Source organism: Phyllobates terribilis, unplaced genomic scaffold, assembly GCF_046119375.1.
Source record: "Phyllobates terribilis strain yellow unplaced genomic scaffold, ASM4611937v1 Scaffold_9__5_contigs__length_417890890, whole genome shotgun sequence".
Classification (NCBI taxonomy): Eukaryota; Metazoa; Chordata; class Amphibia; order Anura; family Dendrobatidae; genus Phyllobates; species Phyllobates terribilis.
The window spans coordinates 190,906,892-190,919,621 of NW_027362769.1; the positions used below are offsets into that span (position 1 = coordinate 190,906,892).

The 12,730-nt window shown below is 60.6% G+C and overlaps 1 protein-coding gene across 1 annotated transcript in view; it reads right to left on the reverse strand.

Annotated features, from left to right (window-relative positions):
• LOC141161964 (protein mono-ADP-ribosyltransferase PARP14-like) overlaps positions 1-12,730 on the reverse strand; it is a 56,108-nt gene that overhangs the window by 22,880 nt on the left and 20,498 nt on the right. The window contains exons 7-10 of the mRNA XM_073647551.1: positions 12,482-12,718; positions 7,999-8,220; positions 7,142-7,253; positions 6,771-6,920 (exon numbers count right to left, since the gene is read on the reverse strand). Coding sequence (XP_073503652.1) covers positions 6,771-6,920; positions 7,142-7,253; positions 7,999-8,220; positions 12,482-12,718 — 721 coding nt within the window. The remainder of the gene's footprint in view (positions 1-6,770; positions 6,921-7,141; positions 7,254-7,998; positions 8,221-12,481; positions 12,719-12,730) is intronic.

Consider the following 12,730-nt stretch of genomic DNA (forward strand, 5'->3'; position numbering starts at 1 on the left):
TGTGTTGCATTCCCCCTGTCCTGCCCCCGCTCAGTGTGTTTTATTCCTCCTGTCCTGCCCCCGCTCAGTGTGTTGCATTCCCCCTGTCTTGCCCCCGCTCAGTGTGTTGCATTCCCCCTGTCTTGCCCCCGCTCAGTGTGTTGCATTCCCCGTCTTGCCCCCGCTCAGTGTGTTGCATTCCCCCTGTCCTGCCCCCGCTCAGTGTGTTGCATTCCCCCTGTCCTGCCCCCGCTCAGTGTGTTTTATTCCCCCTGTCCCGCCCCCGCTCAGTGTGTTTTATTCCTCCTGTCCTGCCCCCGCTCAGTGTGTTTTATTCCCCCTGTCCTGCCCCCGCTCAGTGTGTTTTATTCCCCCTGTCCTGCCCCCGCTCAGTGTGTTGCATTCCCCGTCCCTCCCCCGCTCAGTGTGTTTTATTCCCCCTGTCCTGCCCCCGCTCAGTGTGCTGCATTGCCCCTGTCCTGCCCCCGCTCAGTGTGTTGCATTCCCCCTGTCTTGCCCCCGCTCAGTGTGTTGCATTCCCCCTGTCCTGCCCCCGCTCAGTGTGTTGCACTCCCCCTGTCCTGCCCCCGCTCAGTGTGTTGCACTCCCCCTGTCCTGCCCCCGCTCAGTGTGTTGCATTCCCCCTGTCCTGCCCCCGCTCAGTGTGTTGCATTCCCCCTGTCCTGCCCCCGCTCAGTGTGTTGCACTCCCCCTATCCCGCCCCCGCTCAGTGTGTTTTATTCCCCCTGTCTTGCCCCCGCTCAGTGTGTTGCATTCCCCCTGTGCTGCCCCCGCTCAGTGTTGCACTCCCCCTGTCTTGCCCCTGCTCAGTGTGTTGCATTCCCCCTGTCCCGCCCCCGCTCAGTGTGTTGCACTCCCCCTGTCTTGCCCCCGCTCAGTGTGTTTTATTCCCCCTGTCCTGCCCCCGTTCAGTGTGTTTTATTCCCCCTGTCCCGCCCCCGCTCAGTGTGTTTTATTCCCCCTGTCCCGCCCCCGCTCAGTGTGTTTTATTCCTCCTGTCCCGCCCCCGCTCAGTGTGTTGCATTCCCCCTGTCCTGCCCCCGCTCAGTGTGTTTTATTCCTCCTGTCCTGCCCCCGCTCAGTGTGTTGCATTCCCCCTGTCTTGCCCCCGCTCAGTGTGTTGCATTCCCCGTCTTGCCCCCGCTCAGTGTGTTGCATTCCCCCTGTCCTGCCCACGCTCAGTGTGTTGCATTCCCCCTGTCCTGCCCACGCTCAGTGTGTTGCATTCCCCCTGTCCTGCCCCCGCTCAGTGTTTTTTTCCCCCTGTCCCGCCCCCGCTCAGTGTGTTTTATTCCTCCTGTCCTGCCCCCGCTCAGTGTTTTATTCCCCCTGTCCTGCCCCCGCTCAGTGTGTTTTATTCCCCCTGTCCTGCCCCCGCTCAGTGTGTTGCATTCCCCCTGTCCCTCCCCCGCTCAGTGTGTTTTATTCCCCCTGTCCTGCCCCCGCTCAGTGTGCTGCATTGCCCCTGTCCTGCCCCTGCTCAGTGTGTTGCATTCCCCCTGTCCTGCCCCCGCTCAGTGTATTGCATTTCCCGTCATTCCCCCTCTCAGTGTGTTGCGTTCCCCGTCCCGCCCCCGCTCAGTGTGTTGCATTCCCCCTGTCCTGCCCCCGCTCAGTGTATTGCATTTCCCGTCATTCCCCCTCTCAGTGTGATGCGTTCCCCGTCCTGCCCCCGCTCAGTGTGTTCCGTTCCCCGTCCCGCCCCCGCTAAGTGTGTTGCATTCCCCCTGTCCTGCCCCCGTTCAGTGTATTGCATTTCACGTCATTCCCCTCTCAGTGTGATGCGTTCCCCGTCCCGCCCCCGCTCAGTGTGTTGCATTCCCCCTGTCCTGCCCCCGTTCAGTGTTGCATTCCCCCTGTCCTACCCCCGCTCAGTGTGTTGCATTCCCCCTGTCCTGCCCCCGCTCAGTGTATTGCATTTCCCGTCATTCCCCTCTCAGTGTGATGCGTTCCCCGTCCCGCCCCCGCTCAGTGTGTTGCATTCCCCCTGTCCTGCCCCCGTTCAGTGTGTTGCATTCCCCCTGTCCTACCCCCGCTCAGTGTGTTGCATTCCCCCTGTCCTGCCCCCGCTCAGTGTATTGCATTTCCCGTCATTCCCCCTATCAGTGTGTTGCGTTCCTCGTCCCGCCCCCGCTCAGTGTGTTGCATTCCCCCTGTTCTGCCCCGCTCAGTGTGTTGCATTCCCCCTGTCCCGCCCCCGCTCAGTGTGTTGTATTCCCCCTGTCCTGCCCCCGCTCAGTGTGTTGCATTCCCCCTGTCCTGCCCCCGCTCAGTGTGTTGCATTCCCCGTCCTGCCCCCGCTCAGTGTATTGCATTTCCCGTCATTCCCCCTCTCAGTGTGTTGTGTTCCCCGTCCCGCCCCCGCTCAGTGTGTTGCGTTCCCCGTCCCGCCCCCGCTCAATGTGTTGCATTCCCCCTGTCCTGCCCCCGCTCAGTGTGTTGCATTCCCCCTGTCCCGCCCCCACTCAGTGTGTTGCATTCCCCCTATCCTTCCCCCTCTCAGTTTGTTGCGTTCCCTGTCCTGCCCTCGCTCATTGTGTTGCATTTCCCGTCCTTCCCCCTCTGTGTGCTGCGTTCCCCGTCCTACCCTCGCTCAGTGTGTTGCATTTCCCATCCTTCCCCCTATCAGTGTGTTGCGTTCCTCGTCCCGCCCCCGCTCAGTGTGTTGCATTCCCCGTCCTGCCCCCACTCAGTGTGTTGCATTTCCCGTCCTTCCCGCTCTCAATGTGTTGCGTTCCCCATCCTTCCCCCTCTGTGTGTTGCGTTTCCCGTCCTTCTCCCTCTCAATGTGTTGCATTCCCCCTGTCCCGCCCCCGCTCAGTGTGTTGCATTTCCCGTCCTTCCCCCTCTCAGTGTGTTGCGTTCCCCGTCCCGCTCTCGCTCAGTGTGTTGCATTTCCCGTCCTTCCCCCAATCAGTGTGTTGCGTTCCTCGTCCGGCCCCCGCTCAGGGTGTTGCATTCCCCCCCTGTCCTGCCCCCGCTCAGTGTGTTGCATTTCCCGTCCTTCCCCCTCTCAGTGTGTTGCGCTCCCTGTCCTGCCCCCGCTCAGTGTGTTGCATTTCCCGTCCTTCCCCCTCTCAGTGTGTTGCGCTCCTCGTCCCACCCCCGCTCAGTGAGTTGCATTCCCCCTGTCCTGCCCCCGCTCAGTGTATTGCATTTCCCGTCATTCCCCCTCTCAGTGTGTTGCGTTCCCCGTCCCGCCCCTGCTCAGTGTGTTGCATTCCCCCTGTCCTGCCCCCGCTCAGTGTATTGCATTTCCCGTCATTCCCCCTCTCAGTGTGTTGCGTTCCCCGTCCCGCCCCCGCTCAGTGTGTTGCATTCCCCCTGTCCTGCCCCCGCTCATGGTATTGCATTTCCCGTCATTCCCCCTCTCAGTGTGATGCGTTCCCCGTCCTGCCCCCGCTCAGTGTGTTCCGTTCCCCGTCCCGCCCCCGCTAAGTGTGTTGCATTCCCCCTGTCCTGCCCCCGTTCAGTGTATTGCATTTCCCGTCATTCCCCTCTCAGTGTGATGCGTTCCCCGTCCCGCCCCCGCTCAGTGTGTTGCATTCCCCCTGTCCTGCCCCCGTTCAGTGTGTTGCATTCCCCCTGTCCTGCCCCCGCTCAGTGTGTTGCATTCCCCCTGTCCTGCCCCCGCTCAGTGTATTGCATTTCCCATCATTCCCCCTATCAGTGTGTTGCGTTCCTCGTCCCGCCCCCGCTCAGTGTGTTGCATTCCCCCTGTTCTGCCCCGCTCAGTGTGTTGCATTCCCCCTGTCCCGCCCCCGCTCAGTGTGTTGTATTCCCCCTGTCCTGCCCCCGCTCAGTGTGTTGCATTCCCCCTGTCCTGCCCCCGCTCAGTGTGTTGCATTCCCCCTGTCCTGCCCCCGCTCAGTGTATTGCATTTCCCGTCATTCCCCCTCTCAGTGTGTTGTGTTCCCCGTCCCGCCCCCGCTCAGTGTGTTGCGTTCCCGGTCCCGCCCCCGCTCAATGTGTTGCTTTCCCCCTGTCCTGCCCCCGCTCAGTGTGTTGCATTCCCCCTGTCTTGCCCCCGCTCAGTGTGTTCCATTCCCCCTGTCCTGCCCCCGCTCAGTGTGGTTTATTCCCCCTGTCCTGCCCCCGCTCAGTGTGTTGCATTCCCCCTGTCTTGCCCCTGCTCAGTGTGTTGCATTCCCCCTATCCCGCCCCCGCTCAGTGTGTTTTATTCCCCCTGTCTTGCCCCCGCTCAGTGTGTTGCATTCCCCCTGTGCTGCCCCCGCTCAGTGTGTTGCACTCCCCCTGTCTTGCCCCTGCTCAGTGTGTTGCATTCCCCCTGTCCCGCCCCCGCTCAGTGTGTTGCACTCCCCCTGTCTTGCCCCCGCTCAGTGTGTTTTATTCCCCCTGTCCTGCCCCCGCTCAGTGTGTTTTATTCCCCGTCCCGCCCCCACTCAGTGTGTTTTATTCCCCCTGTCCCGCCCAGTGTGTTTTATTCCTCCTGTCCTGCCCCCGCTCAGTGTGTTGCATTCCCCCTGTCCTGCCCCCGCTCAGTGTGTTTTATTCCTCCTGTCCTGCCCCCGCTCAGTGTGTTGCATTCCCCCTGTCTTGCCCCCGCTCAGTGTGTTGCATTCCCCGTCTTGCCCCCGCTCAGTGTGTTGCATTCCCCCTGTCCTGCCCCCGCTCAGTGTGTTGCATTCCCCCTGTCCTGCCCCGGCTCAGTGTGTTGCATTCCCCCTGTCCTGCCCCCGCTCAGTGTGTTTTATTCCCCCTGTCCCGCCCCCGCTCAGTGTTTTATTCCTCCTGTCCTGCCCCCGCTCAGTGTGTTTTATTCCCCCTGTCCTGCCCCCGCTCAGTGTGTTTTATTCCCCCTGTCCTGCCCCCGCTCAGTGTGTTGCATTCCCCCTGTCCCTCCCCCGCTCAGTGTGTTTTATTCCCCCTGTCCTGCCCCCGCTCAGTGTGCTGCATTGCCCCTGTCCTGCCCCCGCTCAGTGTGTTGCATTCCCCCTGTCTTGCCCCCGCTCAGTGTGTTGCATTCCCCCTGTCCTGCCCCCGCTCAGTGTGTTGCACTCCCCCTGTCCTGCCCCCGCTCAGTGTGTTGCACTCCCCCTGTCCTGCCCCCGCTCAGTGTGTTGCATTCCCCCTGTCCTGCCCCCGCTCAGTGTGTTGCATTCCCCCTGTCCTGCCCCCGCTCAGTGTGTTGCACTCCCCCTATCCCGCCCCCGCTCAGTGTGTTTTATTCCCCCTGTCTTGCCCCCGCTCAGTGTGTTGCATTCCCCCTGTGCTGCCCCCGCTCAGTGTTGCACTCCCCCTGTCTTGCCCCTGCTCAGTGTGTTGCATTCCCCCTGTCCCGCCCCCGCTCAGTGTGTTGCACTCCCCCTGTCTTGCCCCCGCTCAGTGTGTTTTATTCCCCCTGTCCTGCCCCCGTTCAGTGTGTTTTATTCCCCCTGTCCCGCCCCCGCTCAGTGTGTTTTATTCCCCCTGTCCCGCCCCCGCTCAGTGTTTTATTCCTCCTGTCCTGCCCCCGCTCAGTGTGTTGCATTCCCCCTGTCCTGCCCCCGCTCAGTGTGTTTTATTCCTCCTGTCCTGCCCCCGCTCAGTGTGTTGCATTCCCCCTGTCTTGCCCCCGCTCAGTGTGTTGCATTCCCCCTGTCTTGCCCCCGCTCAGTGTGTTGCATTCCCCCTGTCCTGCCCACGCTCAGTGTGTTGCATTCCCCCTGTCCTGCCCCCGCTCAGTGTTTTTTTCCCCCTGTCCCGCCCCCGCTCAGTGTGTTTTATTCCCCCTGTCCTGCCCCCGCTCAGTGTGTTGCATTCCCCCTGTCCCTCCCCCGCTCAGTGTGTTTTATTCCCCCTGTCCTGCCCCCGCTCAGTGTGCTGCATTGCCCCTGTCCTGCCCCCGCTCAGTGTGTTGCATTCCCCCTGTCTTGCCCCCGCTCAGTGTGTTGCACTCCCCCTGTCCTGCCCCCGCTCAGTGTGTTGCACTCCCCCTGTCTTGCCCCCGCTCAGTGTTGCACTCCCCCTGTCCTGCCCCCGCTCAGTGTGTTGCATTCCCCCTGTCCTGCCCCCGCTCAGTGTGTTGCATTCCCCCTGTCCTGCCCCCGCTCAGTGTGTTGCATTCCCCCTGTCCTGCCCCCGCTCAGTGTGTTGCATTCCCCCTGTCCTGCCCCCGCTCAGTGTGTTGCATTCCCCCTGTCCTGCCCCCGCTCAGTGTGTTGCACTCCCCCTGTCTTGCCCCCGCTCAGTGTGTTGCACTCCCCCTGTCCTGCCCCCGCTCAGTGTGTTGCATTCCCCGTCCTGCCCCCGCTCAGTGTGTTGCATTCCCCCTGTCCTGCCCCCGCTCAGTGTGTTGCATTCCCCCTGTCCTGCCCCCGCTCAGTGTGTTGCACTCCCCCTGTCCTGCCCCCGCTCAGTGTGTTGCACTCCCCCTGTCCTGCCCCCGCTCAGTGTGTTGCACTCCCCCTGTCCTGCCCCCGCTCAGTGTGTTGCATTCCCCCTGTCCTGCCCCCGCTCAGTGTGCTGCATTCCCCCTGTCCTGCCCCCGCTCAGTGTGTTGCATTCCCCCTGTCCTGCCCCCGCTCAGTGTGTTGCATTCCCCCTGTCCTGCCCCCGCTCAGTGTGTTGCATTCCCCCTGTCCTGCCCCCGCTCAGTGTGCTGCACTCCCCCTGTCCTGCCCCCGCTCAGTGTGTTGCACTCCCCCTGTCCTGCCCCCGCTCAGTGTGTTGCATTCCCCCTGTCTTGCCCCTGCTGGCTTTGGTTGCTCATTCTGGTTTGGGCTGCGGTTACCCCGTGTTCCCCTGCACTTGAGCCGGTTGTTAAATACCTGATCTGAGGTTGAAGGTTTGATCTGTGGAGTTGACAATGATGTCGGTGTCTTCCTTGGTGATATCTCCCGTCTTCACCTGATAACTGATGGATCCGACCTTCATCTCATGAACTCCTAGAGTCGGCGTCTTCACTGCTCCATAGAAAACTGCAGAGAACGGAGGGCACAACATAAGACGAAGGAGGAGGTGGCAGAGTTATACGTGACCTGCAAGACGCCCACTGGGAAATGTCAGACCCTCCACGTTCCATCATCCACAGAGCGACACTGATAATATCTGCAGAGACCCACCTTGATGAGCCCACTGAGCCCCTGGTACGCAGACCCCTGGATGCTGCCTGGGTCATGGAGGCTCCGCAGTCTCTTACCTGAGTCGGAGCTCGCTGGGGGCTTCTGCTTGGCTTCTGCGCCTGGTCTGGGCACTGGGTTGCTCTTTGAAGTAGATCTGATCTTTCTTGCACTCAGTTCTTTGTAAAATTCCTGCACGTAATAATGTAATGAGATCTGCTCGTATAACGGGAGTGTGACACATAAGAGTAGAGATGGATCACTACGGTCCGCGGGTGACGTCAGTCTGACCGGTCCCATAACGTGCGAGGTCTACCACTATCAGCAGAGACCATGTACATCATCAAAAATGGCATACAACAACAGAGTGCACTGCAGAGCTCATGCTATGCCTGTGTGGTCCGCCCTCCCTGAAGACTTGGATGCTTTCCCCATTCTCCACACTCTGATCTGCCATGGAAATCCTCCAAGTTGCTGCTATCCATCACATTGAGAGAAAGGATTGAGAGCAGATGACATTGGCCCTGACAGGATCAGTGTGCTGACAACTGGCTATATACAGGAGTTGCAGCGGCTCGACAGCAGCAAAATTGCACATACTGTATAATGATGACTATTTGAAAGTTGCTTAAAGGGGCTGTCTATCCATTTAAAAATAAAACGTTCCCCAGGGGCTTTGATCTATAAAAAGACATAACTAAATGATACTCGTCTACTGGCACTCAACCAAAATGTAAAATTTGGCACAGGAGTGTGAGAGGTCAGTGCCCCGCCAGCAGCAGGACCACCGTAGCAGGAGATTTATTTCCAATAGCACTGGATCCAGGTGAGTGACGGTAAAAGATCATCACTTCGGGGGAACTTTTGACCAACCCCTTTAATTTTACATTTTGGATCAAATGAGCAATAAAACTTGTCGTGGTCCTTAGACTTTTACCTGAATGGTTTCCTTGTCGTTTGGATGCAGCATGAATGTCACTTGCTGGAGGGACTGATTTTTGGACGCGGAGCTGAAGTTGAGAACTTCGTCAAACATGAAAGTCACCACGCTGCTTTTAGGAAATCCCAGAACTCCAGTTCCAATGGCTGGAAAGGTGATGGACCTCAGCTGTCGCTTCTCCGCCGTATCCAGACAGGTCTGAACTGTCTTCCGGAAAATCTTAAGGTGGAGACGGTGAGTAACAAGGTTATTATCATACTGAGAGCCGGAGCGTGGAGGATTGTTGAGTAAGTTCAGAAGAGCACGTGAAGACTTCCCACCATGAAGATTTACTACATGATATCTGGGTCTGATGAGCCGCCATGAGACCCGTATATAGTGATAACATCGAATAAAGACCTAATATCAGACCGCTGGCTCCAATGGATAAAATCTCCTGGCGGGGGCTCAGTGACGTCTACGGTGGAGCGCGGCGGGGGCTCAGTGACATCTACGGTGGAGTGCGGCGGGGGCTCAGTCACGTCTACGGTGGAGTGCGGCGGGGGCTCAGTGACGTCTACGGTGGAGTGCGGCGGGGGCTCAGTGACGTCTACGGTGGAGTGCGGCGGGGGCTCAGTGACGTCTACGGTGGAGTGCGGCGGGGGCTCAGTGACATCTACGGTGGAGTGCGGCGGGGGCTCAGTCACGTCTACGGTGGAGTGCGGCGGGGGCTCAGTGACGTCTACGGTGGAGCGCGGCGGGGGCTCAGTGACGTCTACGGTGGAGTGCGGCGGGGGCTCAGTGACGTCTACGGTGGAGTGCGGCGGGGGCTCAGTGACGTCTACGGTGGAGTGCGGCGGGGGCTCCGTGACGTCTACGGTGGAGTGCGGCGGGGGCTCCGTGACGTCTACGGTGGAGTGCGGCGGGGGCTCAGTGACGTCTACGGTGGAGTGCGGCGGGGGCTCAGTGACGTCTACGGTGGAGTGCGGCGGGGGCTCGGTGATGTCTACAGCGGAGCGCGGCGGGGCTCGGTGACGTCTACAGTGGAGGGCAGCGGGGGCTCGGTGACGTCTACAGTGGAGCGCGGCGGGGGCTCGGTGACGCCTACAGTGGAGCGCGGCGGGGGCTCGGTGACACCTACAGTGGAGCGCGGCGGGGGCTCGGTGACACCTACAGTGGAGCGCGGCGGGGGCTCGGTGACGCCTACAGTGGAGCGCGGCAGGGGCTCGGAGACGTCTACACTGGAGAGTGGCCGGGGCTCGTTGACGTCTACAGTGGAACGCGGCGGGGGCTCGGTGACGTCTACAGTGGAGCGCGGCGGGGGCTCGGTGACACCTACAGTGGAGCGCGGCGGGGGCTCGGTGACACCTACAGTGGAGCGCGGCGGGGGCTCGGTGACACCTACAGTGGAGCGCGGCGGGGGCTCGGTGACGCCTACAGTGGAGCGCGGCAGGGGCTCGGAGACGTCTACACTGGAGAGTGGCCGGGGCTCGTTGACGTCTACAGTGGAGCGCGGCGGGGGCTCGGTGACGTCTACAGTGGAGCGCGGCGGGGGCTCGGTGACGCCTACAGTGGAGCGCGGCGGGGGCTCGGTGACGCCTACAGTGGAGCGCGGCAGGGGCTCGGAGACGTCTACACTGGAGAGTGGCCGGGGCTCGGAAACGTCTACACTGGAGCGCGGCGGGGGCTCGGTGACGCCAACAGTGGGGCGCGGAGGGGGCTCGATGACGCCAACAGTGGGGCGCGGAGGGGGCTCGATGACGCCAACAGTGGGGCGCGGAGGGAGCTCAGTGACGTCTACAGTGGAGCATGGCGGGGGCTCGGTGACGTCTACAGTGGAGCATGGCGGGGGCTCAGTGATGTCTACAGTGGAGCATGGCGGGGGCTCGGTGACATCTACAGTGGAGCGCGGCGGGGGCTCGGTGACGTCTACAGTGGAGCATGGCAGGGGCTCGGTGACGTCTACGGTGGAGCATGGCGGGGAGCTCAGTGACGTCTACAGTGGAGCATGGCAGAAGCTCGGTGACGTCTACAGTGGAGCATGGCGGGGAGCTCAGTGACGTCTACAGTGGAGCGCGGCAGGGGCTCGGAGACGTCTACAGTGGAGAACGGCGGGGGCTCGGTGACATCTACAGGGGAGCGCGGCGGGGTCTCGGTGACGTCTACAGGGGAGCGCGGCGGGGGCTCAGTGACGTCCACAGTGGAGCACGGCGAGGCTCGGTGATGTCTACAGTGGAGCATGACGGGGGTCTCAGTGATGTCTACAGTGGAGCATGGTGGGGGCTCGGTGATGTCTACAGTGGAGCACGACAGTGGTCTCGGTGATGTCTACAGTGGAGCACGGCGGGGACTTGGTGATGTCTACAGTGGAGCATGGTGGGGGCTCAGTGACACCTACAGTGGAGCATGGTGGGGATTTGGTGATGTCTACAGTGGAGCACCGCAGGGCTCAGTGACGTCCACAGTGGAGCACGGCGAGGCTCGGTGATGTCTACAGTGGAGCATGGCGGGGGTCTCAGTGATGTCTACAGTGGAGCATGGTGGGGGCTCAGTGATGTCTACAGTGGAGCACGACAGTGGTCTCGGTGATGTCTACAGTGGAGCACGGCGGGGACTTGGTGATGTCTACAGTGGAGCATGGTGGGGGCTCAGTGACACCTACAGTGGAGCATGGCGGGGATTTGGTGATGTCTACAGTGGAGCACGGCAGGGCTCAGTGACGTCCACAGTGGAGCACGGCGAGGCTCGGTGATGTCTACAGTGGAGCATGACGGAGGTCTCGGTGATGTCTACTGTGGAGCACGGTGGGGGCTTGGTGATGTCTACAGTGGAGCACGGCGGGGCTCGGTGACGTCTACAGTGGAGCATGGCGGGGATTTGGTGAAGTCTACAGTGTAGCACGGCAGGGCTCAGTGATGTCCACAGTGGAGCATGGCAGGGGCTCGGTGATGTCTACAGTGAAGCATGGTGGGGGCTCGGTGATGTCTACAGTGGAGAACGACGGGGGTCTCGGTGATGTCTACAGTGGAGCACGGCGGGGGCTTGGTGATGTCTACAGTGGAGCATGGCAGGGGCTCGGTGATGTCTACAGTGGAGCATGGTGGGGGCTCAGTGACACCTACAGTGGAGCATGGCGGGGATTTGGTGATGTCTACAGTGGAGCACGGTGGGGGCTCAGTGACACCTACAGTGGAGCATGGTGGGGGCTCAGTGACGTCTACAGTGGAGCACGGCAGGGCTCAGTGACGTCCACAGTGGAGCATGGCGAGGCTCGGTGATGTCTACAGAGGAGCATGGTGGGGGCTCGGTGATGTCTACAGTGAAGCACGACGGGGGTCTCGGTGATGTCTACAGTGGAGCATGGTGGGGGCTCAGTGACACCTACAGTGGAGCATGGTGGGGGCTCAGTGACGTCTACAGTGGAGCACGGCAGGGCTCAGTGATGTCCACAGTGGAGCATGGCGAGGCTCGGTGATGTCTACAGAGGAGCATGGTGGGGGCTCGGTGATGTCTACAGTGGAGCATGGTGGGGGCTCAGTGACGTTCACAGTGGAGCATGGCGGGGATTTGGTGATGTCTACAGTGGAGCATGGTGGGGGCTCAGTGACACCTACAGTGGAGCATGGTGGGGGCTCAGTGACGTCCACAGTGGAGCATGGCGAGGCTCGGTGATGTCTACAGAGGAGCATGGTGGGGGCTCGGTGATGTCTACAGTGGAGCATGGTGGGGGCTCAGTGACGTCCACAGTGGAGCATGTCGGGGATTTGGTGATGTCTACAGTGGAGCATGGTGGGGGCTCAGTGACGTCCACAGTGGAGCATGGCGGGGGCTTGGTGATGTCTACAGTGGAGCATGGTGGGGGCTCAGTGACACCTACAGTGGAGCATGGTGGGGGCTCAGTGACGTCCACAGTGGAGCATGGCAGGGGCTCGGTGATGTCTACAGTGGAGCAACATGCAACATGTAGGGGGCAATATGTCCTGCCTTCTGTGAGGAAATTAATCTCTGGCATCCTAAAACCTTCCAGCAGGACAATGATTCCAGCTCCTCACAGTCCACCAGGGATTGGTTTCAGGAAAAGTCCTGGAAGATTCTGGTGCCGCTGTCCCATCAGTCAACTACTATGAAACTCACGGAAAATCTTTGGTGGGGTGTGAGGAACGCGGCTGTAGTGAGAATCTTAGAGTCCTGGAGGCCATTGCCCATGAGGACCGGAGTAAGATTCCTCAGGAACGTGACCAGCAGCCGGTGTCTGGTGATGCATCACGTCTGCAGCAGGTTATAACAGCCGGAGGGGCTCTGCTAGGCACCGAGCTGGTCATGAAGGGGTGAATAGTCCTGAGGCTGCAGCAGTCGGGGGTGTTGTGCGCAGAATCTGCCTAAGGATGGGAAATTCCACGAATGATCCGAATTTACAATGGGGAGTGGTCATACTGAATACGGGGAGGGGGGAGAATTGTGACTGCCCATCCGTACATATTATTATTTCCAGACCTCTTACCTTTTCGGCTGGACCTTTCCCTCCATCCCATTTTGGAATGACGACATGGATGACGATGTTACAGGACAGACTGCAGCCCGGAGTCACAAAGGTGGCGCCGTCGTCCACCTTGGATCCAGCGGCTTCTGTGGTTAGAAGCACTTGGAGCTGTTTTCCTGCCTTTTCGGACAGCGCTCTGGACGCTCCGCCGCCGTCCAGGTGAAGGTCTTTCCCCACACTGTTCACAATCACATCTGTCTGATCACACGG